The sequence below is a fragment of the Sus scrofa genome, chromosome 9 (genome assembly GCF_054392235.1).
Source record: "Sus scrofa isolate SSC_HxYL_T2T_F1_AM1 chromosome 9, Sscrofa_HxYL_maternal_Yorkshire_Landrace_v2.0, whole genome shotgun sequence".
NCBI lineage: Eukaryota > Metazoa > Chordata > Mammalia > Artiodactyla > Suidae > Sus > Sus scrofa.
This window is the reverse complement of record NC_139391.1, coordinates 69,072,774-69,100,650: the sequence shown is the minus strand read 5'-3', so window position 1 is coordinate 69,100,650 and position 27,877 is coordinate 69,072,774. Positions and strand designations below refer to the sequence as shown.

Genomic DNA, 27,877 nt, shown 5'->3' with positions numbered 1-27,877 from the left:
CATGTGGCTTGGATCCTGCATTGCTGTGGCCCTGGCGCAGGCTGTCAGCTACAGCTCCAATTAGACCTCTAGCCTGGGAACCTCCATATGCTGCAGGTACAGCCCTAGAAAAGGCAACAAAAAAGACAAAAACAAAACAAAAAAACCCCAAATAAACCATTCAGTCAACTTAGTACCTGTCAGTCAGTTCTCCTTTACACATGAGAGGAGGGGCAGACAGGGCCCCAGCTGGGAGGGGGGACAGTCCAACATGGAGTCCAGTGGTCTGGAGTTCCCATTGTGGCTCAGCAAAAACAAATCTGACTAGCATCCATGAGGACACAGGTTTGATCCCTAGCCTTGCTCAGTGGGTTAAGGATCTGGCATTGCTGTGGCTATGGTGTAGGCTGGCGGCTACAGCTCCGATTCGACCCCTAGCCTGGGAACCTCCATATGTCATGGGTGCAGCCCTAGAAAAACAGAAGAAAAAAAAAAAAAGAAAAGAAAAAAAAGAAGGAATGCCCATGTTCTGCTATAGAAGGAAGGCTGTTATTACCTAGCATCAAGGCCATATGTGAGACTAGACCCAGGTGAGAGTTTCAACAGGGAGGGAAACAACCAAGCTTTACCCAAGTATAAAAGTGCCTTAGGAGTTCCCATCATGGCTCAATGGTTAACAAACCCAACTAGTATCCATGAGGACGCAGGTTCAATCCCTAGCCTTGCTCAGTGGGTTAAGGATCCGGCATTGCTGTGAGTTGTGGTGTAGGTCGCAGATGCAGCTAGGATCCCGAGTTGCTGTGGCTATAGTGTAGGTTGGCACCTATACCTCTGATTTGACCCCTAGCCTGGGAACCTCCATATGCCTTGGGTGCAGCCCTAAAGAGATAAAAGAAGATCTGGCGTTGCCATGAGCTGAGATGTAGGTTGCCAGATCTTTAACCCACTGAGTGAGGCCAGGGATCAAATCCGTATCCTCATGGATACTAGTCGAGTTCATTACAGCTGCGTCCCCATGAAACTCCTCTAAAGCACTTTTTAAAAAATTTTTGTCTTTTACCTTTTTAGGGTCGAAGATGTGGCTCGGATCTGGCATTGCTGTGGCTGTGGTGTAGGCCGTTGGCTACAGCTCTGATTCAATCCCTAGCCTGGGAACTTCCATATGCCATGGGTGTGGCCCTAAACAAACACACAAACAAACACACAAACAAAAAGTGCTTCAATGGCCCACTGGTAAATAAACTTCAGCAAACAGAACAAGGTGGAAGGACTCATGTTAGGAACTGGGATAGGGATTAATCAGGGAGGCATCTAGAAGATACAAAAGAAACAACAAGCAGGTCTATAGGGGAGAGCCTGCAGTCCTAGGGAGGGATCTCTGTGGCCAGTTGGAGCAAAACCTCCTTTACTCAGGCGCACCAGACACCCATCAGTAGAGACCTGGGTCTGCAAAACAGAGGTATAGCCCAGGCTAGAGCTGAGGATGAGGGGGTTTGCAAAGTGGTATTAGGGATGAAACTTCTCAAACTTGACCATATTATTATAATATTAAGAGCTAACATTTATGGGAGTTCCTGTCATGGCGCAGTGGTTAACGAATCTGACTAGGAACCATGAGGTTGCGGGTTCGATCCCTGGCCTTGCTCAGTGGGTTAAGGATCCAGCATTGCCGTGAGCTGAGGTGTAGGTTGCAGACGTGGCTTGGATCCCGAGTTGCTGTGGCTCTGGTGTAGGCTGGTGGCTATAGCTCCGATTCGACCCCTAGCCTGGGAACCTCCATATACCGCGAAAGTGGCTCAAGAAATGGCAAAAAGACAAAAAAGATAAAAAAGAAAAAAAAAAGAGCTAACATTTATGGAGTACTTACAGGATACTAGACCTAGTTCTAAGTCATTTCTGTATTGAAACTGATTTGCTGATTAACAACGATTAACAATGACTGTGTTATCCTTAATTGGGGAAACTGAGGCAGAGTTATTAAGAAACTGGCTCAGTATGATGCAACTTGGAAAAAGAACTGGGATTCAAACTGTGCTTTGAACCATATGCTATACTGCTTCTCCAGACTTTGTGTGTCTGGATTTATTTTAGGTGACAGTCAGGCATTCACCCCAAATAAGGCCACAGTGAGACACAGAAGAGGCAAGGAGCCCTACACTGGGACAGCACAGCAGCCCACGGTGCCAGAATGTTGCTTCACTGAGGACATATGCTTTGTAAACTCTTCTACTTCTAAGACCCTTATTTATTTACTGTTTTTTTTTTTTTTTTTTTTTTTTGCTTTTTAGGGCTGCACCAGCAGGATCCAAGCTGCATCTGAGACCTACATCACAGCTCATGGCAATACCGGATCCTTAACCCACTGAGCCAGGCCAGGGGTTGAACCTGCGTCCTCATGGATGCTAATCAGATTCGTTAACTGCTGAGCCATGACGGGAACTCCCTAAGACCGTTAATTTTCTTTTTTTTTTTTTTTTTTTGGCTTTTTAGGGCTGCACCTGTGGCATATGGAGGCTCCCAGGCTAGGGTAGGGGTCAAATCAGAGCTACAGCTGCCGGTCTACACCACAGCCAGAGCAATGCAGGATCCGAGCCACATCTGCGACCTACACCACAGCTCACAGCAATGCCAGATCCTTAACCCACTGAGGGAGGCCAGGGATTGAACCCGCAACCTCATAGTTCCAAGTCGGATTCTTTTCCACTGTGCCACGATGGGAACTCCAAGACCCTTAATTTTTCAAAGCAAAATTCCATTGAACATTTCCACTTCCATCTCAGAGAAGCTAAGGAATTTGCCTGTCTCCAGGCACGATTAGAGAAGCGAGCAGAAGCCACAGACTGATTGGTGGGCACAGTTCATTCCACTTTGGGATCCTACAACATGCAAAGAATTTGAAAACCTGGTGGTAGAGGGAAGAGGGAAGGAGACTGAAGACGAGGAGCTGGGAGTCTCCACAGTGGCTTGTTCCCCCTCAGCCAGGGGAGAGGAGGTCTGCCGGCCGTGTGAGTGCACAGGGAGGGTGCAGCCATACTCACCTGGCCCCACAGCAGTTCGCCAATACCAATGAAGAGACACCAGAACCACTGGGACAGGGTGAGGTTCGTGCAGCTGAAGGGCTTCCCTCCAAATTCCACAATGAGAATCTGGAATGGAGGAAGAGACAACCCATCATCAGAGGGGAATCAGAGGTAGCCAGCCTTCCAGTCAAGGCCACCAAAGCCGAGTCAGCCCCCTACCCCAGGATCCCTGTGGTGCAAACCCTGATCAGCTTGTTGGGGATGGAGAAAGATGAGATCCAGATGGGGAGAAGGGAAGACAGACCCGGTTATGGTGACCATTATTAATGCCGAGGCTGGGGGGGTCAAGGGCAGCTGGAGGCTTCTGGTGACAAAAGCCACTGGGTGACAAAGAGAAGGCAGAGTGATGGAGAAGAGCAATTTAGCAGCAGGGCAAATAAACAAGTTACCCTACTGTGGGGTGAGGCAGAAGCTCTTTTGTTATAGAGCAGGCTCATAATCTCCGGTATTGGCAGATGCCTCCGTGTACCTCTGAGAAGGAAAGGGCTTCCTTTCACCACTAGGGCAGCCATGCCCTCCACCCCAGTTTCCACAGGAGGAGCCCACATCAGGCTATCTGTCCACTCCACACGGGCCGTCCCATCTCTGCTCCTTTTCTCTGAATTGCACTGTACTTTCTACCACAAGCCCTTCCAGACAAAGGGGCAGGGACAGGGAGAGCACCCGTACAGCACCTGCACGCTCATTTCAAAGATGCTGGCAGGAGGCATGGAAAGGCGTTAGAAGACTGACCTTGCCCTGGTTATTTGAAATTTCTGTGTTTTAAAAAGATACACACTCTACAGATCTTATGTTATTTGCTACCAACATGCTGTCTTGCACTGGAACATTGACACAGCAGGATCCAATTCTAGAGCCATGTGCACATGGAACCCAGTTGGGAACCCCCAAGTGTTCAACCCCGAGTTTCCATCACTCCCTCTGGGCGCTTAGGGAATCCTGACTCCCAGCTTCTGGCCTTGAGCTCCCACCCCAATTCCAGCCAGAATCTCACCTGGCTGATGAATGTGCCCAAGACCACAGAGCAGAAGATGAGGTTGCGAAAGATGCCCGAAAAGACATTCCTCTCCCCGTGGATCTTGCGGGAATTAATTTCATTGAAGAGCTGCATCAGCACGAAGGTGTTGAAAATAATGGTATAGTGCTGGCTGGGTGGTGAATGTAGAGGCGCTTTCCTCCCACTATCGATGTCAAAGAATTTCTCTCCTAGTTGGGAGAAGGGACGCATTGGAGGGTGAGTATGCTCTCGATGAGGGCTTGGGTTGCGTCAGAACACGTGGGTATGACCTTACTGGTTGCTTATGACTGGTGTCCATTCTAACTGATCAGTATCTGAGCTACCACAGTCATCAAATATATTTTTTTTTATTACTCAAATGAATTTATCACATCTGTAGTTGTAGAATGATCATCAGAATCCAATTTTATAGGATTTCCATCCCACAATCCAAGCACATCCCCCAGTCATCAAATATTTTCAACATTAGCCCTGGTTGACATTTCTGAGCCTCTCTTTCAGTTTGCTCCATTGGTATCTGCCTTCTTGTAGTGCTGCACGGCGGTAAAATTAGGTGCACTGGAGTCTGGCATACATAGGTTTGCGTCGTAGCACCACTGTTTACTCAATATGTCACCTGAGGTTCAGTTTCATGGTCTAAGAAAAGGTAGCATAAAGCCACCATTGAGAATAAAATGGGAGAATGCACCATGGAGCGGGAATGAAGGACACAGTAAGTGAAGCTGCTATCACTCTGCGTCTTATGCTCGGCTGGCCCCCTCTACTCTGTCCTCCACGCCCTCTGCCCCCATCTCCACCTAGCCCTCCAAGGGCCACCCTCCCCACCCCATCCCCCTTCCTCCTCACCAGCAAAGACCAGGAAAAAGATGACCGTGAGCTGATAGACGGCGTGGCCTAAGATGTTCTTCATCATAGTGCGTGAGATCAGAGGCTTATTTCGGCCATAGGGGCGACGCTTCAACAGAGAGTCCGTAGGAGGCTCCGTGGCCAGGGCCAAGGAGGCGAAAGTGTCCATGATTAGATTAACCCACAACATCTGCACGGCTTTCAGCGGGGAATCCTGGTGGGAAGAACCACTCCTTTTAGCTTCCCTGGGAGAGCGCCCCCCCACCTCACTCATCAGCCTCATCTCTGCCCTTGCAATGGCCTCCCTCCTGCTATCCACCATTTAGTAGCCGAGTGACACTGAGAAACTTATTTAATCTCTTTGAGCCTTGGGTTCGTCACCTGTAAAATGAGGATAACACCCACGTGGCAAGGTTGTTTTTGGAGAACAGAGAGACTATGTGTCAGGGCTTATCATACTGGATACCATGTAAAATGCTAAATTAATGGCAGATAAATTATAATTATCCCACACGAGCAGATGGAGACCTAGTAGAGCCAATTCCTGCCCCAACACCACTATGGAAACGCTGGTCCTTACTCCTCCGTCAACACACTGTACCCCACACCCCCTGTTCCTTAGCGCCAGCGTCATCCCTCCCATCTCAGCTCAGCCCACACTCCCTTCACCTGGGTGATACAGGCTCCAGTGAAGGCCACAATCACAGCTACCACGTTGACAGTGAGCTGGAACTGCAGGAACTTGGAGATGCTGTCATAGACGTTTCGTCCCCACATCACTGCCTTCACGATGCTGGTGAAGTTGTCATCTGTTAGAATGATGTCTGAGGCCTCCTTGGCCACATCTGTGCCTGCGATACCCTGAGGCAAGAAGGGGAGGGGAAAATACTCTAAGTTCCTCTATGTTCTGAATCCAGACGCCGTTTCCTGACCTCCAAAATGCTTCAGAACTCAGCATCAACACCAGGGGGCACCCTAGCCACACACATTCTACAGACTGAGCCACGTAGTTTGAGCATCTTTTCTCCTAAAGAAAATGAGGGGAAAATGTTTCACTGTCACTCCCTGGGAAAGAGGGCTAGCTCTTGATGCCACCACCCTACTCTTGAACTCAGACTGGAGATTACAGTTATCTCTGTTATTCTTTTCTCCTGTCCCTCCTTCCCTGCCTTGGAAAATAATTAGAATAAAGGGAACAAGTCCTATCTGTTCTATTTCTAAATTTTAAAATTTCTTTTGCCACTGCCTCTACTTAATTTAAATCCTCATCTCCCCCAAACCTTGCAGTCACCCTACACTTTTTCCTAGGAGGAGTAATCTGGCCGCACAGTTTAGATGTTCAATCCTTAATGAAAATCCTGGTTGCTGGGGACCCATTAAAGGCTTCAGTGGTTGAAGGCAGTGCTTTAGAAACAGTAAACTTTCTAGTCTGGTAGTCAAAGCCCCCAACAAGTCAACTCTGGCTTATTTTCTAACCTGCTCTTATAAAATCTTTCTGCTCAAAACCTACTGGTTTATTCACAATTCCCTGAATCTCTCTTTCAGTTCTATTTTTTTTTTTTTCCTGTCTTTTTAGGGCCATACCTGTGGCATATGGAGGTTCCCAGGCTAGGGTCTAGTTGGAGCTATGGCTGCTGATCTACTCCACAGCCACAGCAATGCCAGATTCAAGCCTTGTCTGCGATCTGCACCACAGCTGACGGCAACGCCAGATTCTTAACCCACTGAGTGAGACCAGGGATCGAACTTGTGTCCTCATGGATACTAGTTAGATTGGTTTCCATTGAGCCACGACAGGAACACCTCTCATTCATTTCTGGAGCCCAGACTTCTTACACTCTTTTCCCCAAGCCTGGAACATTCTCTTTCCCCATCTATTTAAATCCTATCTATTTCTAAGGTCTCATTTAAGTAATTAATGAAGCCTACCTGCTTGGCAAAGCTGTCCCTAACATCCCCAGACCACACCAGGTCTTAACACCCCTGTAACTTATGGAGAAGCTTGTTTATTAATCTGCCCTCTACTAGTCGGTTATTTGTTCTATTTACTGGTAGTAGTATTTTCCTATCTAGATTTCAACCAGTGAATATCTGTTGGGTAGACTACACAACTCAGTTTCTCCATCAAAAAGTTTTGTAATAGGTCCACATGCTGTACTATGCTTGAAAAAAGAAAGAGAGAAATAGACAAATAGACAAAGAAAGAGAAGAAAAAATAAACTACATTGTCACATACCTACTACTATGGAATAATCTCCAAGTTAGGTTATTTAAACAAAAACAAGCAAGGAGGAAAAAAGACTGTATAATATGTATCTAGATAAACACAGATAACTACCATTTACTCAAGAGAGTGGAATATAAATATATCACACATTTGCTTGTATTTTAAGAAGAAAACAGAAGGCTAAACCAAAAATCAAAGAGGTAAGTTACCTGTGGGGTTAAGCAGGCAACAAGGTGGAGAAGCTAGACCTCTGTCAACAGAGCTTGTTTTGTATATCTGATTTTAGAATTATGAAACTAATTTGTCCAAGTATAAAACTAAGTTTAAATTCAGCAATCTCCAAAATGGGGGGAAAAAAAAACCATAAATGAACTGGTATAACCAGTTGGTAGCACAGTCACACAAAGGGAAATGTGCCAATGACTTTTTGAAAAGCAAGGTAACTTTTTTTTTTTTTTAAAACCAGTGGCTGCATCTATGGCATATGGAAGTTGCTGAGCCAGAGGTGAAGCCACAGGGGTGGAGCCACAGCCACTGTACAAGCAATGTCTTGTAGTTACGTTGTGAGCCACAAGGGAAGTCCACAGTAACTTTTTTTTTTTTTTTTTTTTTTGGTTTTTAGGGCCAAATCTGTGCCATATGGAAGTTCCCAGGCTAAGGCTTGAATCAGAGCTGTAGCTGTCGGCCTATGCCACAGCCACAGGAAATCTGGATCCTTAGACCACTGAGCGAGGCCAGGAAATGAACCCTCATCCTCATGTATACTAGTCGGATTTGTAAACTGCTGAACAACAACAGGAACTCTGAAAAACACAGTAACTTAATGGTACACACCTAGTAGGTTATTCTTACTGGATAAAAAGAAAAATCATTAACTGTTTTTAGTAGAGTAAGTGTATAAGAAACCCAAAACCAAAAAGAGATGTAAAAGACATATTTCCTAGCTTTGTCCACTAAAAAGTTCTAGAACAATAAGTTATCCAGAAGTAAGAAACATTCTGACATTCAGAATATATTCTCTAAATACATCTCACTAAGATGTATAATTCTTATGAGAAATGGATGATTCTAGATCTAGGATAAGAACTATGTATGATGTATCTGGAACATCCTATCATGCAAGAAACCAAGAAAGCTATTAAAAGACAAACAAAAAAAAAGTTCCCATTGTGGCTAAGTGGGTTACGAACCTGACTAGTATCCATGAGGATGCGGGTTTGATCCCTGATCTCCCTCCATGGGTTAAGGATCCGGCATTGCTGTGAGCTATGGTGTAGGTTGCAGATGCAGCTCGGATCCCGAGTTGCTGTGGCTGTGGCATAGGCCGGCAGCTGCAGCTCGGATTTAACCTCTAGCCTGCAAACTTCCATATGCTGCAAGTGCTGCCCTTAAAAAAAAAAAAAACAAGGTTGTACCCAAAGGCTTATTGGTGCAGAAGAGGCTAATATGAATATCAAAATCATAAGGGCAATGGATCAAAACACATTAAATATATTTCAATCTATGAGCTCACAGTGATGTTTTAAAAAATAAACAAATTCAACTTTTAGGAGAGTAGTTTAGTAAATTTTGAAAAATAAACAATTCGTCAGTCACCTTTGGAGGATCCTAAAAAGTCAACTCATTATTTTGAAAACGGGTCAATAAAGGAAAAGATCAAGCATTTAACGTGTCTTTCATGTAGGAACTGAACCTCAAGAGTAAACAAAGAGTCAACAAGGGCAAATTTCTTTCTTTCTTTCTTTCTTTTTTTTTTTTTTTTTGTCTTTTTGCCTTTTTCTTGAGCCGCTCCTGTGGCATATGGAGGTTCCCAGGCTAGGGGTCGAATTGGAGCTTTAGCCATTGGCCGACACCAGAGCCACAGCAACTCAGGATCCGAGCCGCGTCTGCGACCTACACCACAGCTCACGGCAACGCCGGATCCTTAACCCACTGAGCAAGGCCAGGGACGGAACCCAAAACCTCATGCTTCCTAGTCGGATTCGTTAACTACTCATGCTTCCTAGTCGGATTCGTTAACTACTGCGCCACGAAGGGAACTCAGAATAAGGGCAAATTTCTTTTTACAGAAGTATTCATTGATAAAGAAAGAAAATCAGAACATTGTCATTTTGCAGTCCCTAATGAAAGATGGGATGTAGAATCCGATTGCTCACAGAACTGAGTACTAGTTTATAGGAAATACATGTTTTCTGTAGAAAAACAACCTGGTTCCTTCAAAACTAAATAGCTAGGGGGAAAAAAAAACGGAAGGGGATTGTAGAGAAAAGAGTTAATGTAGCAGGCCTGAGATTATTATCCTGAGAAGGTCCTGTTTGCAAGGGTGGCCCTTGGCTGGCATCTAGGAATGTGGCTCTCAGAATGCAACCAGTCAACAATTAACTGAAAATTAATCAGTGATTACTGTGCCCAGACATAAGGTTTTCCACTGAAAACCTGCTTTCCTTCTGGGAGTCTGGAATCTTAGCACCTGCTAGGCAGAAGGTGCCTATACAACCAACCCCAATAAAAACCCTAGGTGCCAAGTTTCTGATGGATTTCTCTGGGCAGAAACATCACATGTGTTGCTGAGTTTTTGGTGCTGGGGAAGAGGGTGCTCTTTGTGAGCCCTTCCAGATGGAGAGAGCATAGGGAAGCCTGCATGTGGGTTCCAGACTCTGCTTGTGACTTTCTACTTTACTAGATCCTTACTATACCAAGGTACTAACACTTTAGCCAGGAGTACCACCATATGCTGAGTCCCAGAGTCCTTCTAGTGAACTCACGACATAAAGGGTGGTCTTGGGGACCCCTGACACACAGATCCTAGAGGGTCAGTGCTTCTTGAACTTCAGGATGTATCAGAATCACCAGGACTGGTGATTAAAACACGGACTGCTGGACTCCAATTCCAAGCTTTCTGATTCAGTAGATCTGGGGTAGGGCCTGGGAATGTGCATTTCTATAGGTTTCCAGGTATAGCTGGAAGGAGCATATGTTAAGAACTACTGCTAGATGAATAGATTTAAGAGATACATCAACCAATTGCAGTGGTGGATCTTATTTGGATTCTGATTTGGACAAATAAACTATTAAACCAACATTTGTAAAGCAGCTGGGGAAATGTGAACACTGACTATATCTGATGATAGTAAGAAATCAATTTTGTTATGAGGCAATGGTACTATGATTCATTTAGATATATTTTATTGATACATGCTTATCTTCCAGAGACACATACTAGATGAAATGACATAATGTGTTGGATTTGCTTTGAATAATTCAGCTTGGAAAGTATGTATGTGTGTGGGTGTCAGTGAAACAAGTTTGGCCAAGTGTTGATATCTGATGTTGGGTGACAGGTACATGGGGATTCAATAAACTGTTCTTTCTACTTCTATATATATATTTGTCTTTTTAGGGCCACACCCGTGGCATATGGACGTTCCCAGGCTAGGGGTCGGATTGGAGCTGTAGCTGCTGGCCTATGCCACAGCACAGCAACTTGAGACCCAAGGTGCATCTGTGACCTACACCACAGCTTACAGCAATGCTGGGTCCTTAATCCATTGAGGGGGGCCAGAGATCGAACCCGCACCCTCACTGGATACTATTTGGGTTTGTTACCACTGAGCCACAACAGAACTCCTACTTTTGTATATTCTTGAAATTTCCTAGAATAAAAACTTTTTTGCTGTTGTTAAAGAGAGCACCCTAAAGATTTCCTGCTTAAATCTCCTCCACTACTTAAAAATCATATATATATATAGGAAAATTACAATCAAAAGCTACTTGAGTTCGAGGATGTTCTTGGCAATCTAGGGGCTTCTAAATGTCCCTAAGCATCAGAATCAACAAATGCACCTGTTCTGAAAACCCAAACATTTCTGGGACCCAGCCCCGATGTTGCTGAATCAAGATAGCCGACTGTGGAACCTTGGAATTACGTGATTTTAAACGAACTATCCAAGTGACTCCAATGCTTCTGGTCTCACCAGTGAAAAAGCAGAGTAATGAATAGTGCTGATGACATTTCCCATGGGGAACATGAATTTTCTGCAGTGGGCCTAGGCAGGTAATATCACCATGTTTGTTCACAGGCAAGTCTCAGTTGGGTTTGCTTTCCTGGGTATGGTATCTTATGACTTCCTTACCTCTCTCTCTATATATATTTTTTTGTTTGTTTTTGATTTTGCTTTTTAGGGCCGTACCTACAGCTTATGGAGGTTCCCAGGCTAGGGGTCGAATGGGAGCTACAGCTGCCAGCCTACACTGCAGCCACCGAGACACTGGATCTTTAACTGAGTGAGGCCAGAGTTTGAACCTGAAACCTCATGGTTCCTAGTTGGATTTGTTTCCAACGCGCTGCAATGGGAACTCCTCCTTGCCTCCACACTTGATGGGTCCCTCATTATGCATATGATTATTGATCAGGTAGGTTAAAGAAAAGAGCACAAGGTGGGATGTGAACATATAGGAAGCAGCAGGCAACCAGATGCCTGTCCTGGCTTCCCGCTGGAGGAGGCAGCCTGCAGTAAGAGAGAGACTACGCTGAGCTGCTTACCATGGCAAAACCAACATCTGCTTTCTTCAGAGCCGGCCCATCATTAGTGCCATCACCAGTGACAGCCACCACCTGTCGCTGTTCCCCGACAGTACTGTCAATGATGCCTGGGAAAAACAGACACACCACAGCGAGTCCACAGGGGCCATCTGAGGCCATTTCCCCATGAGAAGCGCTTTTTTGGTCTTTCTCTCTGATGCTGCCAACACCTCCCTTCCTACTCTCTCTCCTTTTTTTCCCCATGCTGGAGGTTCTGCAGTGTCACCCCATGGCAGTAAATTATTTCACGGGTGGTGCACTAAGCTAAGAAAGCCCGACCTTGTCAGATATCCTGTCCGATGTTCTAAGGCAGCTATGAGCAGTGGAAAAAAGCACTGGATGATTTGAAGGCAGAGACCCGGGGGTTGAATGGTGCTACTTCCACTTATCAGTTGGGCAATTTGGGTATGGCATGTGTTTTCGCAGCCTCAAATTTCCTTCTTTGCAAAATGGGAATAGCTTAACCTGTCCTGCCTAATGCACAGTACTATTGGCAAACAAGATACGGTAATGATGAAAAACAACTTGATTATATATCTTATACTCACCAGGGGCTCAGAGGTTTGCTAAACTGTATATCCTCCCCATGAGCCGGGAGGCTCTCTTAGGACTTTCCTATTCGGGATGGGAGAGTTGCTTTGGCTGATGGTCCTTAAATGCACTTGCCCTGGCCTGCCTTCCTCTACCCCGGGGGAACCTACTCAGGAACCGGCCTCACCTTTCACCAGCGTGTGCTTGTCAGTGGGAGAGGATCGCGCCAGCACCCGGAGCTTAGGCCAGATCTTGTCCAGCTTTTCTTGCTCCACCTGCCAACATCAGAGCACATAGGGGACAGTCTCGCTCAGAATAGCCATGCAGGACAATCTTACTGCACAGATGTAGAGCTTCTGGGAGATCTGCATTCCTCCAGTGGAGATGAAGCAACCAACTCAGTCGCCAAGGCTGGATTCATTGGTGGTGGCCATTCAGGCCCTGCTTGTCTTCCTTTTCCTCCCAATTCCCTACCTGGGAGCCAATTCCCTATTTCTGAGGTGGGCCAGGGTGAGCTGTTGGCTCAGGTGGCTAAAGCAGTGCTTCTGAGGTCTTAGGTTTGATTTTTACACAGAGCAGGAAGCTCTGGCCTGCTCCACACCCAGACCATGACCTCCTACCAACCTGTGCCACTGTCAGTCACAGGACGGTGACACAGGAAGGGTGAGGTAGAGGAAAATCAGGACAAAATCATCCTAGGACTGAAAAAGATGGGAAGATGTGAAAAGTTAGCGGCATTGTCTTAAAAGATAGCTTATGAATGAAGATGACAAGAAGAAAGATCCCCCCCCCACTTTACAGTCTGAGCAGCTTTGGTAAAAGGTATATTTCACTATGAATAGACTTTAGTTTAAAAACCACCCACTTTCTCCCTTGTCTCCCAGATGCCTTACACAAGAACCAGCACCCAAGCCCCCACCCCCTTAGCAAACGTGGCCCTGATTCCTCCCACCCAACACCCACCTCGCCCTTCTCATTACGGATGAGTCGATTGAATTCTTTGCCTTCTAGGCACAGAAAGTCATCCCCAGGTGTTACGATGCCACATTTGGTGGCAATGGCTCGGGCTGTGTTGATGTTGTCCCCTGTCACCATTCTGACAGTAATGCCAGCTCGTTTGCATTTGGCAATAGCTTCCGGTACCTGTGGAGAGTGAGGCAAGAGGAAAGAAGGAGATGGTAAGGCCCGGACAGCTGTGCTTTCATTGTGGACAGGAGAGAGGCACTCTGGAAGTGGAACTGTGGTCATTTTTTTGTTGTTGCATCCATGGCATGCAGAAATTCCCTGCGCAGGGACTGAACCCAAGCCACAGCAATGACAACACTGAATCCTTAACTATGAGGCCACTGGGGAACTCCTAAGTCTGGTCTTTTTTTTTTTTTTTTTTTTTTTTTTTTGTATTTTTGTCTTTTCTAGGGCTGCACCCGAAGCATATGGAGGTTCCCAGGCTAGGGGTCTAATTGGACCTATGCCAGAGCCACAGCAACGCCAGATCTGAGCCATGTCTGTGACCTACACCACAGCTCACAGCAACACCAGATCCTTAACCCACGGAGCGAGGCCAGGGATCGAACCCAAACCCTCATGGTTCCTAGTCAGATTCATTAACCACTGAGCTACGACGGGAACTCCTGGTCATTTTGATATTGCTTGGTGCCACCTTGCTTCTGTCCGGCCCACAACACTCACATTTGAATTCACCTTACTGTGCCATGAATTGAAGGAGAGACTTGCTTCAGGAGCCAGGTGTAAAAGCTTACTCTCCCACTTACAATCTCAGTTTCTTAGCAGGGCATGTCTGGACTTTTGAGATTTTGCCACTGCCTTCCTTGCTAGCAGAGGTTTTTATCCTCTTCCGTCCCCCTACAAGTCCTCCAACCACATCAATTTTTTTAAGTTTCCCAAATGCACAACACCCTCTCATGCCTCTGGGTCTTGACGACCGCTAGTCCACTGGCCTGAACTTCTCAGAAGCAGAGACTTTTTCAATGCCCTAATATTGAGAGGAGTGTCCAGCTTTGTTAGGGGTGCCTGACAAGAATGCACTGACTGAAAGAAGATGGCTAGAAACAAAGCTGGTGTCCCAGTTAATTCTACTCCTGACTATTCTTAAGTACTAAACAATAAGCCCAGTAAAACCTATGCTACTCACTCCTCTGACAAAGTGAAGCAGAGGAATGCCACTTCCTACCAATTCAGTGCTAGAACGCCACAGCAGTTCCGTGAAGCAGGACGCACAGAAACATCTATCCCTGCACATGAGAAGCAGTTAGGTAACTTGCCTAAGTTATTTAGGTCACAGCTGGGAAGACAACAAGTGCCCCAGTTCCCATGACTCCCGGGTGGCTTCTCATGAGGTCATACTGGGCCTGCGCAATGGCTGGGGCCCCTGGAAGACTTCCATTTATGTTTCCTAGCCCCTTTTCCAAGCCAAAGCCTCACCTCTGGGCGCACGGGGTCCTCAATGCCCACCACTGCGATACAGGTCAGCTCAGTGAGGATTTCGCTCTCGTTGTCCCACAGGGGCTCTACGTCATTGAAATCCCGGTAAGCTAAGCAGATGGTCCGAAGTCCCTCACAGGCCATGGGCTCAATGACAGTGCGTACCATCTCATCTCGGTCCTTACTCTTGAATGGCACTGCTTCCCCTTTCTTGTCCAGGATTCGATTACACCTGGGGAGGCACACAGTCAGAAAGCAGCAGCCCCCTTCCCACTCGGCACACCTCCACAGTCACTAACAGACATTCTGGCCACTCTGCACAGCTCCTAAAGACATTCTTCGGTGCCATAAATCTCTATCCATCACCCAAAGCTGAGTCCCTTTTCCAAGGTGGGGTGGCGGGTAGGTAATAAGGTTAGGGGGGTAAAGCATGTGATTTTTCCTTTTTTTCTTTTTCTTTTTGTCTTTTCTAGGGCCGCACCTGAGGCATATGGAGGTTCCCAGGCTAGGGGTCTAATCGGAGCTATAGCTGCTGACCTACACCGCAGCCACTGCAACACGGGATCATTAACCCCCTGAGCAAGGCCAGGGATTGAACCTGCAACCTCATGGTTCCTAGTCGGATCCGTTAACCACTGAGCCATGACGGGAACTCCTGGTAGAGCATGTGATTTTTCCATGACATCTGTCCCTACCCCTATGTGAATGAAATACCAAGAGTCAATTGTGGATCACCTGCTCGTTTGAGCTTCTCTAAGTAGAGAGACTTTCTCCATCCCCAGGATCTAGAGTGCTCCATGTGAAGGGTGTTCTCCACAAGAATGTGTGGACTGAAAGGAGGTGGCTAAAGCCAAGCTAAGGCCCTGGTTTTCAGCTACTGTCCCTATATCCATGTATGTCAACTTTGAGTGACCCATGGATAGTCTAGCCACTTTGATTAAGTTCTGCAACTTCTTGTGATCAGAATTGAGAATGGGAGTACCCGTTGTGGCTGAGCGGGTTAAGAACCCAATTAGTATCCATGAAGATGCAGGTTTGATCCCTGGCCTTACTCAGGGGTTAAGGATCAGGCATTGCTGTGAGCTGTGGTGTAGGCTGCAGATGTGGCTTGGATCCAGCATGGCTGTGGCTTTGGCATAGGCTGGTAGCCTCAGCTCCAACTCGACCCCTGGCCTGGGAACTTCCATATGCTGCGAGTGCAGCCTTAAAAAGACAAAAAAAAAAAAATCGTTGAGAATGAAAGGAAAAGGGAACATAGAACTAACATGTCTTTCTTTCTCTCTTTCTTTCTTTCTCTCTCTCTCTCTCTTTTTCTTTCTTTCTTTCCTGTCTTTTTAGGGCCATACCCACGGCATACGGAGGTTCCTAGGCTAGGGGTCCAATCAGAGCTGCAGCCTCTGGCCTACGCCAGAGCCACAGCAATGTGAGATCTGAGCCATGTCTGCACCTACACCACAGCTCATGGCAATGCTGGATCCTTAACCCACTGGGTGAGGACAGGGATCAAACCCACATCCTCATGGTTCCTAGTCGGGTTCGTTAACCGCTGAGCCCCGACAGAAACTCTAGAACTAACATTTCTAGTACTTGCTATGTGCAAGGCATTGACGTACCCTGAATCATTTAATCAGAGTAACCCTATGAGATGGTGCAATCTAAGCTTCCATTTCTTATTCTGAGTAAGAAATGGAAGCTTAGATTGCCTAAGTCTGAATATTGGCTGGGCCACTGCTAGCTGTACCACCTTCAGCAAATTCCTTAACTTTCCTGCCCCTCTGTTTTCTCATCTGTAAAACGGGGGTAAGGACAGCATCCATCTAATTGTATTGTGAAGAATAAAGACAGTCAGCCGTCCAAGGTACTGAACTTGGCCTGGATGAATGCTCAGAGGTTAGTCCTGAGGTCACCACCTGGAAGCAGGGCTCGTTCATCATCCAGGTGGATTCAGCGTGGGCCATAGCACCCAGACCTTCCCGAGGGGAGGATCCTGTCGGAAAGAAGAAGTGGGGGAAGGGCACTCACTTGCGCAAGATGATCTCAGAAGCACCCTTGCTGTACATGCGGTAGCCGCCGCCGGGCTTCTCAATGACGGTGCTCATGGACTTGCGCACGGAGTTGAAGGTGTACACCTTGTAGAGCTTCTCCTCCGGCACCTCGCTACGCACGGCGTGGTAATCCTGCTTCAGGTCCGTGACAAAGCCCAGCAGAGCACACTCGGTTTTGTTGCCCACCTGCCGAGGCAGGCCGCCCTCCTTCTCTGGAGGCTGAGAGGAGAAAACACACATGGGACTATAGACTAAGGGGCAGAAGGCGGGGGAAAGGACCTAGGAAGGGAAGATCTCCTCTAGAAAGCTTTCGCACATACACCAGAGTCTGTGGGGGCAGACAGAGGTCAGTGGAGACTGTGGCTTGGGGATTTTTTTTTTTTTTTTTTTGTCTTTCTAGGGCTATACCAGTGACTTATGGAGGTTCCCAGGCTAAGGCGTCCAATCGGAGCTTCGGCTCCCAGCCTGCACCACAGCCACAACAATGCGGGATCTGAGCAGCATCTGAGACCTACACCACAGCTCTCGGCAACATTGGATCCTTAACCCACTGAGCGAGGCCAGGGATTGAACCCACGTCCTCATGGATCCCAGTTGGGTTCATTAATCGTTGAGCCACGAAGGAAACTACAGGCTTAGGGATTTTTTTAGTTGCCCTGGAGTTGGTGCTGCTGTCTTACCCTATGTTGGTCTTATTTCAACACTTTCTCTCTGTGGGAAATGGGATGTGGGATGCTAATCCAGGCAGAATAAGCAAGAGGAAATTCACAGTTCCCTCCAACCACCGGTTGTAAGTGTCTAGGCAAAGGAAGAGCTTACCAGAATCTTGGACGTATAGGCACTGTTGATAGAAATGCCATTGACAATAAGGTCCAGGACCTTGGGCACGAGGACATCAGGGCTTGGGATCTGATGGTAACGGGTGTCTCCAATATAAGCCTGTACCACAGTCATGCGGTTCATGGTCAAGGTGCCTGTCTTATCAGAGCAAATGGCTGTGGCATTGCCCATTGTCTCACAGGCATCCAAGTGCCGTACCAGGTTATTGTCTTTCATCATTTTCTACCAAGGAGAAGAGAAAAAAATTGAGAGGGGACCAACTGAGCCTTCCCAAATATAGGTCAAAGGCCCTTTTGTAGTCAGCATCTCTCCACATTTAATTCCCTTGTCCCACATAAAAATGCAGGATACTATTTTTGTGAACTCCTTTTAGATTCTTCTAGTTACCTAATTTTTTTTTTTTGCTTTTTAGGGACGTATTTGTGGCATATGGAGGTTCCCAGGCTAGGGGTTGAAACAGAGCTATAGCCACCGGCCTACACCACAGCCACAGCAACGTGGATCCGAGCCGAGTCTGTGACCTATACCACAGCTCACGGCAACGCCGGATCCTTAACCCACTGAGCAAGGGCAGGGATCGAACCCATATCCTCGTGGATACTGGTCAGGTTCATTAACCACCGAGCCATGAAGGTAATTCCCTCATTACTTAAATGTTGATGTAACTGATCCAGATGGTCCTTCCTACAGTGCTGAGCCTTCTGCTCTTGGGAGGCATCACCCAGAGTTTATGAAGCGTGGCCCACCCTTTCATTAGAGGCTACATGGCCCCCTCTCCTCTGGTCTCTGTTCTGAAAGAAAAAGCAGTGTCGTTCCAGTCTCACCTTCACAGAGTAAGCCAGTGAAATGGTGACAGCCAGTGGCAGCCCCTCTGGCACAGCCACCACCAGCACTGTAATGCCGATGATGAAGAACTTGACAAAGTACTGCACGTAAATGGGGGTACACTCCGCCAGCCACGGTCTGTTGTGTATCACAAAGGTGTCGATCACGAAGTAGAGAATCAGGATGAGAACTGTGATTGCAGACATGATCAGACCTGTCCAGGATACAAGTCACATGAATCCAGGCTCAAGGCTATTACATCTTAGGGCCAGGGATAACTAAGTTGTGGCCTTTGCAGAGTTCTCTTGTGTTGCAGCGGGTTGGGGATCTGGTGTTGTCACTGTAGCAGCTCATGTGGCATGAGTTCCATCCGTGACCTGGGAACTTCCATATGCCATCAGCACAGCCAAAAAAAAAAAAAAAAAAAAGTTGTAGCCTTTGCTACCAATTTTCAAAACAACTATCTTCGGGAAGTCATACCCCAAACTCCTATTCGTTCTCTGATGCTTGTACATTATTGTGTAGGGGAGAGACGTGGCTTTGCCTTTTAAAGTGCCAGTCTCAGCACTGCATTAACTTGACTCATGGCTTTGGACTGGTCTTTGACTCTCTCAGGGCCTATTTCCTCATTCATAAATGAATAAGGGGGTTGGTCTAGTTTTCCAAAACAACATTCTATGATTCTACTACCTTCTTCCCACAAATCATGATGTAGTGACTGTAGTTGCCTATATCCCAGTAATTTATCAATCTGGACTTCTTTCCTGGTAGCCTGAGAATGTAGGGCAATTCACAACTTATTCATAGTGATGCCCCTACAGGGTTAGCATGTCACCTATGTGACTCACCCTTGGAAAGGTGCTTCCCAACCTTTCTCCTGACATGGCATAAACAGACGGTGATAGCACTATCGAATATTAATACAGGGCTTACCATGAGTTAGGCAAGAACATCACAGGTACTAGTTGATTTAATCCTCACAATAACCTTGTGAGATAAGGTACTCTTATTTGTTTTTTTGGGGCCGTACCTATGGTATATGGAAGTTTCCAGCCTAGGGGCTGAACTGAAGCTGCAGCTGCTGACTTATGCCACAGACACAGCAAAACGAGAAATGAGCCGCATCTGTGACCTACACCACAGCTTGTGACAATGCCGGATCCTTAACCCACTGAGCAAGGCCAGGGATCAAACATGCATCCTTGTGGATACTAGTCAGGTTCTTAACCTGCTGAGCCACAATGGGAACTACATAAGTTACTCCTATCATCCTCTTTCATAAAGAGACTAAGGCACAGAGAGTTATATGACACACTGGTTTGCCTGAGACTCAGCAGTTTCCTGGGCTGTGGACCTTTTAGTGCTAAAATCGAGAAAGTCTCAAGCAAACTGGGATAGCTGGTTGTCCCACACATCCTACAATAGAAGAATCTGCTCACGGTCAACCGGCCTCGGGGCTCCAACTGCCTTGGGTGCTACCTGGCTACTCGGCTGAAGGGATCGATATGCAGGCACACTGGTACTGATCTGTGGCACAATATCAGGGGAGTGTTCTGCTTCCATAGTTTGATCTGTGTCTTTGCTTTTCCTGAGGGCTCGTGATTCAGGGGAAGCCGAGCAGGTTCCTGTCATGGCTCAGTGATTAACGAATCCAACTAGGAAACATGAGGTTGCGGGTTCCATCCCTGGTCTTGCTCAGCGGGTTAAGGATCAGGCGTTGCCGTGAACTGTGGTGCAGGCCTCAGAAGTGGCTCGGACCTGGTGTGGCTGTGGCTGTGGCGTAGGCCAGAAGCTATGGCTCCCATTAAGCCCCTAGCCTGGGAACTTCCATTTGCTGTGGATGCAGCCCTAAAAAGACGAAAAAAAAAACAAAAAACAAAAACAAAAAACTACATGTCAGGCTCAGTAACTTGATTCCACACTTGCAATTCATGTGATCCATGTATCATTTTATGGTGGTCAAAATTAGCTTATATGAGAACTGAATGAGTAAGTTACACTAATGCTGCCCAGTAACTCCCCATGATGCTTAAAATGTTCTCTGTTCACACTATCCAATATGGCAGCCACTAGCCACACGTGGTTATTGACCAACTGGAATAGGCTAATGTGACTGAGGAGCTAAATGTTTAATTGTATTTAATTTTCATGAATTCAAATCAAAGCGGCCACACATGATAAGTGGCAGCAGTAGTGGACAGGGTAGCTTTTTGCTCAAGGTGTGCTCAGCAGAGCAGCAGCACTGGCACAGCCTGGGGGTTTGTCAGAAATGCAGAATCTCAGGCCCCACCCCAGACCTCCGGAGTCAGAGTCAGCACTTGAACAAGATTCCAGGTGAATAGCACACAGAAAAATGTATTGGACTAAACTCTGATTATAACAGAGGTGGGGTCAGGAAATAATTACACAGTGCAAAAAGACTGTACTTTAAGAGATGTGTTCACTGAACGGACAATCTTCCTTTTGTTCCCTCTTGCAATTCCCCTGCCCCAACCCACCAATGAAAGAAGAGAGGCGTTCCTATTGTAGCTCAGTGGGTTAAGAACCCGACTAGTGGAATTCCCATTGTGGCTCTGTGGGTTAAGAACCTGACTAGGAACACTGAGGTTGCAGGTTCGATCCCTAGCCTTGCTCAGTGGGTTAAGGATCCAGCATTGTCATGAGCTGTGGTGTAGGTTGCAGACATGGCTCAGATCCCACATTGCTGTGGCTGTAGTGTAGGCCAGCAGCTGTAGCCCTGATTGGACCCCTAGCCTGGGAACCTCCATATGCTGTAGGTGTGGCCTTAAAAAGCAAAAAAAAAAAAAAAGAATCTGACTAGTATCCATGAGGAGGCAGATGCAATCCCTGGCCTTGCTCAGTGGGTTAAGGATCTGGCCCTGCTACAAGCTGTGCTATAGGTTGCAGATTTGGCTTAGATATGGCATTCCTGTGGCTGTGGCACAGGCTGGAGCTCCGATTTGACCCCTTGCTCTAGGAGCTTCCATATGTCACAAGTGCAGCCCTAAAAAGGAGGGAAAAAAAAAGGAAAGAAGGGAGAGAGAGGAGGAGAGTGCAGAAGAGAGCGATGGAGAAGCCACTGCCTGTGACAATACATAGGGGTGCCTGTGTGACCTCTGCTCTGAAAAGAGCTTCTTTAACAACTGCCTTCCTTTTCCCACTAGTCCTTATTTTGAACTGACTGCTCTGGGCCTGGCCAGATGCTACTACTTACTTTGCTAGGGAATTGCCCTCAGCCAACAGCAGCCTTCTCTAACCTTCAGGAATTTACGAGGCAAGACAGGAAACAGGTGAGCAGTTATTAAAGACTTCCTTTTTTTTTTTTCCCTGTCTTTTTGCCTTTTCTAGGGCTGCTCCTGCGGCATATGGAGGTTCCCAGGCTAGGGGTCTAATAGGAGCTGCAGCCACCAGCCACAGCCACAGCCACAGCAACATGGGATCCAAGCCACGTCTGCAACCTACACCACAGCTCACGGCAACACCAGATCCTTAACCCACTGAGCAAGGCCAGGGATGGAACCCGCAACCTCCTAGTTGGATTTGTTAACCACTGAGCCACGACGGGAACTCCAAAGACTTCCTTCTTGCCGATATAAATCTCCCCTGTGGACTATCAGTTCTTTACTTCCCATTTGTTTGGGCCTTTAACCCTCACACATAGGAAAATATCTCTTTCTTCAAACGCCAAGGGAACGGCCACATGGTCACAGGGAGGGACTTAGCTACCCAGATTGCACTAGCCACTGGCAATTTTCAGCTTCTTTCTCCTAGACCTGGTTGGTGTAGAAAGAAGACAATCAAAGCAGCAAGGATCCGAAATAGCACCGATGAACAGCATCGAGAGGGCTCCACCCTACTTACCAGCTTTCCCAATCTGAACAGCCAAGCGCGTCAGCTTGCCTTGCAGCACCGACTTCTCCTTTTTGGGCAGCTTGGCAGCCTTTTTCTCCTTTTCCTCATTGTCGATTCCCTCCTGGCTGTTGAGTGGCTGAATTTCCAAGGCCACTCCATCCTGAGTCTTTGCTAGGGTGTACACACAAACAGAACAGGTGAGTAGGCCAGGTAGTAGCACTGCGTAGCAGGTAGGTGGAAACTAACAAACCCTCCGTCTTATTCCTGGAATATACCTTGGAGCCTTGACTTCAGGTCTGACCACCCTCACTCCATGCCAGACAGGGAACTTGCCTTTCGACCATCTATAAGGGCCTTGGGAATGATATCTGAACAACTAGAGGTGAAATGGATACTTTTGGGGCATGGATTTCCTCTTCAGTGGCAGCTTCTTGGCACTACGTCAGAGCCCCAGGCCAGGTTCGTTGTTCCAGCAAGAGGATTAGTCATGCCACTAAGTGCTGTTACCAACAACCATCCTTCCTGGAATTCAGTGCTTAAAATAATGAGTCTTTACTTCAGAAAGGGGCTGAAGGGGGACGCTGTAGATGTTTCCAGAGCATCGGGGTCCTAGTCAGCTCTTTAAAAGGTGCATCTCTCTCTCTCTAGACTGTCATGGAAGAAACACAGAACACAGGCTATCTCCCAGCTCCCCCTTGTGTTAACTGAACGACAGGGGAAGGAAATCTCCCCTGTCTGACGAAGGCAGGGGGATACAGAGTGGGACCTGGGGGAAAGGGAAGAAGCTGGTGTGAGGGACTCCCTGGAATAAGAGAAAGCAGGAATAAAGACAGACATAAATCCATTTTGCTTTAAAAAGAAGAGTTCAAGGAATCTAAAATTAAAGAATTATTTCTGTGGAGCCCTGGGTTCGCCGAAGTGATGACTTTATTCTGAAGACTACCATGACGTGGGTTACAAAAGGAAAAAAATCTCTAGGCGCTGTCTCAAGAGAGTGGTTCTTGTTGGTTTCCAACAGCCCTCCAACTTCACCCCTGCAGAGCTTGACCCCTTTGGTTAGATGCCCTTCCTGAGATATTATTGTCTCTGTTGTCACACTCACAAACAAGACAGAGACAGGATGTAAACACGGCCACCAAAAAAGAAACACACATCAGATTAGGAGGAAGAAAACAGACTGTGGAGAGAACAAGGAAAGAGGTGGGGAAAGAGGTTACGTAGAAAGGGCTCTGTCCACCCTGGAGAAGACGAGCAGAGAAGGAATCCAGACCGGAAGAGGACACCGATGAGGAAGCTGGCAAGAGGAGGGTGCAGGGACTGCCCATCCCAACTCCCTCCACCATATGCACCCTGAAGCCTTCCAACCCAGAAATTGATGCCTTGTGGTGTTTAAATCCGGTATGGGGCAATGAGGCAAAGAGCTCAGTACCCTGGGAAGAGCAGATTTGCTCCCCCAAGAGAAACTTTGACATGAGGTTCCTTGAGCCAACAGCAGAGGGTGCTGTTGTCCCAGCTTCGATTGGGTTTGGGAGCTTGCGACCATCCCCAAATCTCTGCACCTTCCTCGGGATAAGGGATCCCGGCCACAGCAGCAGATAACAGATTTATGGAGAGGAAAAGGGAGAAGGCAGATGGCCTGGAAAGGTCTGGTTTGAGTGTGGCAGGTAGAAATGGTAAATGAGTGGGTGGAGAGGTTACCTTTGTTGCGATTTTCAGGGGCTCCTTGTTTTTTACCTGTTTGAACAAGAAAGAAAAAAGTGGGGTGGAGACCCAAAGTGACTATTAAGAGATCAGACAGTCAGATCTCTTAATCTGACTGGTCCTGCTCAGAGCCCAAACGGGCGACAGCAAAGGGGCTGAGTTGCAGGGCAGGGACTGCAGTGGAAGCTGGCATCTCCGTTTACATCTATAAGGGGCTCCTCCTCGAGATCTGGACCAGACCACTCATCCACAAGCACGCACACCCACTTCCGAGCTGCCTTCTCCTGGAGCACGGCTGGCCTGAGTCATATCACTTTTCTCCTGGCCTGCGTCACATCACTTGGAGAACGGCAGTGGGGGTTAGGAAGTGAGAGGTTTGGACTTTTTCTGGCTGATGGCAAAGGCCCTGAAAGGTGCCTCCATGTCATTTCGCCAGCACCAGGCAAGCCTCCTCCCGACTCCCTTGCAAGCAGCTGCAGAAATAGTCTAGCTCCTGAGCAGATGTGTTTCGTTTCCTTTTCCTTAACTGTCCTCCACTCAACTGCCCAAGATGGACCACGAGCCAAGGGAAGAGGAATGCTTAGGGAAAGGGGTAGATTTGCTTTAGCATCTTTTTTGCCTTCTGTTTTTCTTTCAGGAACAAGTGAACGGTAAAGACAAAGCTAACTCCTGGATGGACATTCCCTCTCTATTCCCACTCTCCTGGCCACGTCTCCCTTCCACCAACAGCCTGTAGTTTCAGCAGTTTCTTCTCCCGGATAGTTTTCCCTTAGCCTCGATGGTGCTTATAATCCTCCATGTCTGAGGAAGAAAGGGGGAAGGGTCGGAGGACTCCACAGAGGGGGTCTGGGGCCAGAACCCCTCACCAGCTCATTTGGGGCAGGCCCTCCACCTCATTCCTTTACAATCCACCAACAGATGCAGGAATCGAGGCTCAAAGGCAACCTGGTTTGGGAGCCTAGAGCCAGGATCTGATTTTTAGGAGCGCACTGTGGGGAGCACAGCTTATCTTGGCAAGGGGTTTGGATACAAGCCCTCGTCATCCAGCGGATTCTTCCACCCAGGTCCTCTCCAACCACATCTGCTCCCTTCCCTAGTTTGTCCATGCGGATGGGAGCGAGGAAAGGGATGCTCATCCCGAAAGCCCCTTTACCTTTCTTCTTCTTCTCCCCTTCTTCCCCTTCACTGGCCCCCAAGAGGGTAAAGATGATTCCAGTCTGAGAGTTGATACCCACAGCAGTCACTACCATTCGGCCAGAACCTTCCATGACATGGGTCCCTATATGAGAAAGAAGATGGGAGAACTGTTGGTCTTTTTTTTTTTTTTTTTTTGGCTGCACCTGCAGCATAGAGCAGTTCCCAGGGCAGGGATAGAATCCATGCCAATCACAACGCCAGATCCTTAACCCACTGTGCCACCAGGGAACTCCCAATAAGTGGCTTTTATACCCAGCCAAACTTTAGTGTGAAACATGAACTTGAGAGCAAGCAAAAGGGGGGAGGAGAGCAATGTGTCTAACTGCTTTAGGGTAAGGCTCCTTTTCCCACCATCCAAGCCTGGCCAGCAGGGCCCTTCCCAGACCCTAAAGCACTGGCTTCGCAGACAACCTCTTTGAGGTTGCCTGATATCCTTATAGTCAACCTACTAATATGCTGCTTTCCCCATTGAACTTGGGGCAGGAGATTGGGCAGGGCCAGGAGAGAACGAGGTCTGGATATGATCTCTGTGTCTGTCTGGGGGAGGCAGAATGGGAACTGGCATAGCCAGGGGCCATACCTGAGAGCAACATGGGGTCTCTTTCCAAGGATTTCTTGACATGGTCTGATTCACCAGTCAGAGAGCTCTCATCAATCTTGAGATCATTCCCCTGGATCAGGATCCCATCTGCGGGCAGCAGGTCACCTAGTACACAGAAGGGAAGGAGCAACAGGGCAAGAGGGTAGGTTAGAACCTGCTGGAGGGTGAGGACCATCTAACCCCATCTCAGGGCTGCTCCCATAGGCCCCACCTATAGGGCAATGGCCCACAAAGTATCTGCAGAGCCTTTGAAAGACAACTTCAGCTCTGACAATCTGGGATAACATTCTTCTTCAGGTATTATGTATTCAAACAGTTACCTTCCATAGCCTGAATATTACATACTTTTAATTTTTTTAATTTTTTAGGGCCACACTTGAGGCATATAGAAGTTCCCAGGCTAGAGGTCAAATCCGAGCCATAGTTGCCAGCCTACACCACAGCCATAGCAATGCCAGATCTGAGCCACATCTGCGACCTATACCACAGCTCATGGCAACACTAGATCCTTAACCTGCTGAGTAAGGCCAGGGATCAAACCCACACCCTCATGGATACTAGTGAGCCACAGGGAACTCCCTGAGTATTACATAGTTTTAACCTAAGACACACAAGGTTAAATCTTTGGGGAGAGGTTTATTTACTGCTTTCTTTGAACTTCTTTCCCACAACCTCCTCAAACTCTAACCTAAAAACTAACACAACGTTGGGTCTTTTTGGGTCCTCAGCAATTCCCAGCTCCCCCACACTGGCAAAGGCCCTAAACCTCAAATAGGGAGGGTGGCACAGGGACAAGAAACAGCGGTCTCACCGTATTTGATTTGGGCAATATCACCCACCACGATCTCGGCCACAGGGAGCTGGATGATGTGACCATTTCGGATAACGGAGAATTTCTGTTCCTTTTCAATGCGGTTCTGCAGCCCCCGGAACTGTTTCTCTTTGCTCCAATCATTGAAGGCAGTCACTAGCACCACGATGATCACTGAGAATAGGATGGCTGCCCCCTCAATCCAGCCGGCTTCTGCCTCTCCTTCGTCTTCTGGGCTACTTACGGGTAGACCACACTCTAGCCCAGGGAAAGGAGAGAGAGGAAGGGTCACCACGGGCTTTTGCTGACATTAAGAAGGAGGCTTGTGCTTCTGCAACCCTCCCCTGCCCCCTGCCCCGATAGAAAGTGAGGGAAAGGGAATAACAGAAAACTCTTGGGTAGAATGGCTTTCCTCTGAGGATGCTGAGGACAGCAGGATTGGTCACCATCCCCTCACCAATATAACTATATATGTTCACCCCCAATGAAGCACGTGACAAAATAGCATGAGACATGTCCATGCACATTGCAGGCTAGTCACATATAAAGAACTTAGGACCCCCAGCATGGGAGCTCCCAAGGCTGCTTCCCATGACGTCACACACCTGGGGGGAGGGTGGACTTTCAGACTCGGGGCTTTGTTGGTCGAGTGAGGGTTGAAAATTCATGACATTACGAACAAAGATTTGATGGGAGAAGGGGAAAAAGGCCCTGGAATCGGGATGGGTTGGAAGACTAGCTTACTCGCTACTTGTTAAGTTTCCTTTGGAGAACCCCCTCTGGATAATCGGGGGAAATTTTTAAGTTATAATTTGAAACACCAAGACTAGGTGCTTTTGGGTGGTGATGGAAAGGACCCAGATCAGGGTGGTGCTAGGCTCTTCTAGACACTCACGTTCATTTTCTTCCCCAGGGGGGCGGTAGAAGGACAGGACCAGGGAGATGATGGCTGCAATCTCCAGGATGATGAGCGTGACATCTTGAAGGGCTTCCCACACTAATTCCAAGAACGTCTTGGGCTTTTTGGGGGGAATAAAGTTCTGCCCAAACACTTGTTTACGTTTCTCCAGATCTGCAGGGTTCCCAGATAGACCTGAAAAAGAGATAGAAGTGCGGTGAAGGAGCAAGAAAAAAGACAAAAAGATGAATGACAGACGAAGGTAGTTAAAAGATCACTTTAAAAAAGATCCCTTTTAGAGTTCCCGTCATGGCACAGCGGAAATGAATTGATTAGGAACCATGAGGTTGCAGGTTCGATCCCTGGCCTTGCTCAGTGGGTTAAGGATCTGGCGTTGCCGTG

The 27,877-nt window shown here is 47.5% G+C and overlaps 1 protein-coding gene across 15 annotated transcripts in view; it reads right to left on the bottom strand.

The window, feature by feature from the left end:
* ATP2B4 (ATPase plasma membrane Ca2+ transporting 4) overlaps window positions 1-27,877 on the bottom strand; it is a 109,153-nt gene that overhangs the window by 15,673 nt on the left and 65,603 nt on the right. For 9 of the 15 annotated variants that reach the window (XM_084976797.1, XM_021063195.2, XM_021063197.2 and 6 more), the window contains 17 exons: window positions 27,473-27,670; window positions 26,578-26,835; window positions 25,746-25,871; window positions 25,122-25,247; window positions 23,966-24,001; window positions 22,277-22,438; window positions 18,415-18,629; window positions 17,570-17,812; window positions 16,728-16,969; window positions 14,706-14,937; window positions 13,227-13,406; window positions 12,451-12,538; window positions 11,694-11,800; window positions 5,593-5,784; window positions 4,924-5,137; window positions 4,054-4,265; window positions 3,018-3,125 (listed from right to left, as the gene is read on the bottom strand). In XM_084976797.1, the coding sequence (XP_084832923.1) occupies window positions 3,018-3,125; window positions 4,054-4,265; window positions 4,924-5,137; window positions 5,593-5,784; window positions 11,694-11,800; window positions 12,451-12,538; window positions 13,227-13,406; window positions 14,706-14,937; window positions 16,728-16,969; window positions 17,570-17,812; window positions 18,415-18,629; window positions 22,277-22,438; window positions 23,966-24,001; window positions 25,122-25,247; window positions 25,746-25,871; window positions 26,578-26,835; window positions 27,473-27,670 (2,939 nt within the window). The remainder of the gene's footprint in view (window positions 1-3,017; window positions 3,126-4,053; window positions 4,266-4,923; window positions 5,138-5,592; window positions 5,785-11,693; window positions 11,801-12,450; window positions 12,539-13,226; window positions 13,407-14,705; window positions 14,938-16,727; window positions 16,970-17,569; window positions 17,813-18,414; window positions 18,630-22,276; window positions 22,439-23,965; window positions 24,002-25,121; window positions 25,248-25,745; window positions 25,872-26,577; window positions 26,836-27,472; window positions 27,671-27,877) is intronic. The other 6 variants (XM_084976798.1, XM_084976794.1, XM_021063199.2 and 3 more) reach the window with 1 other exon arrangement.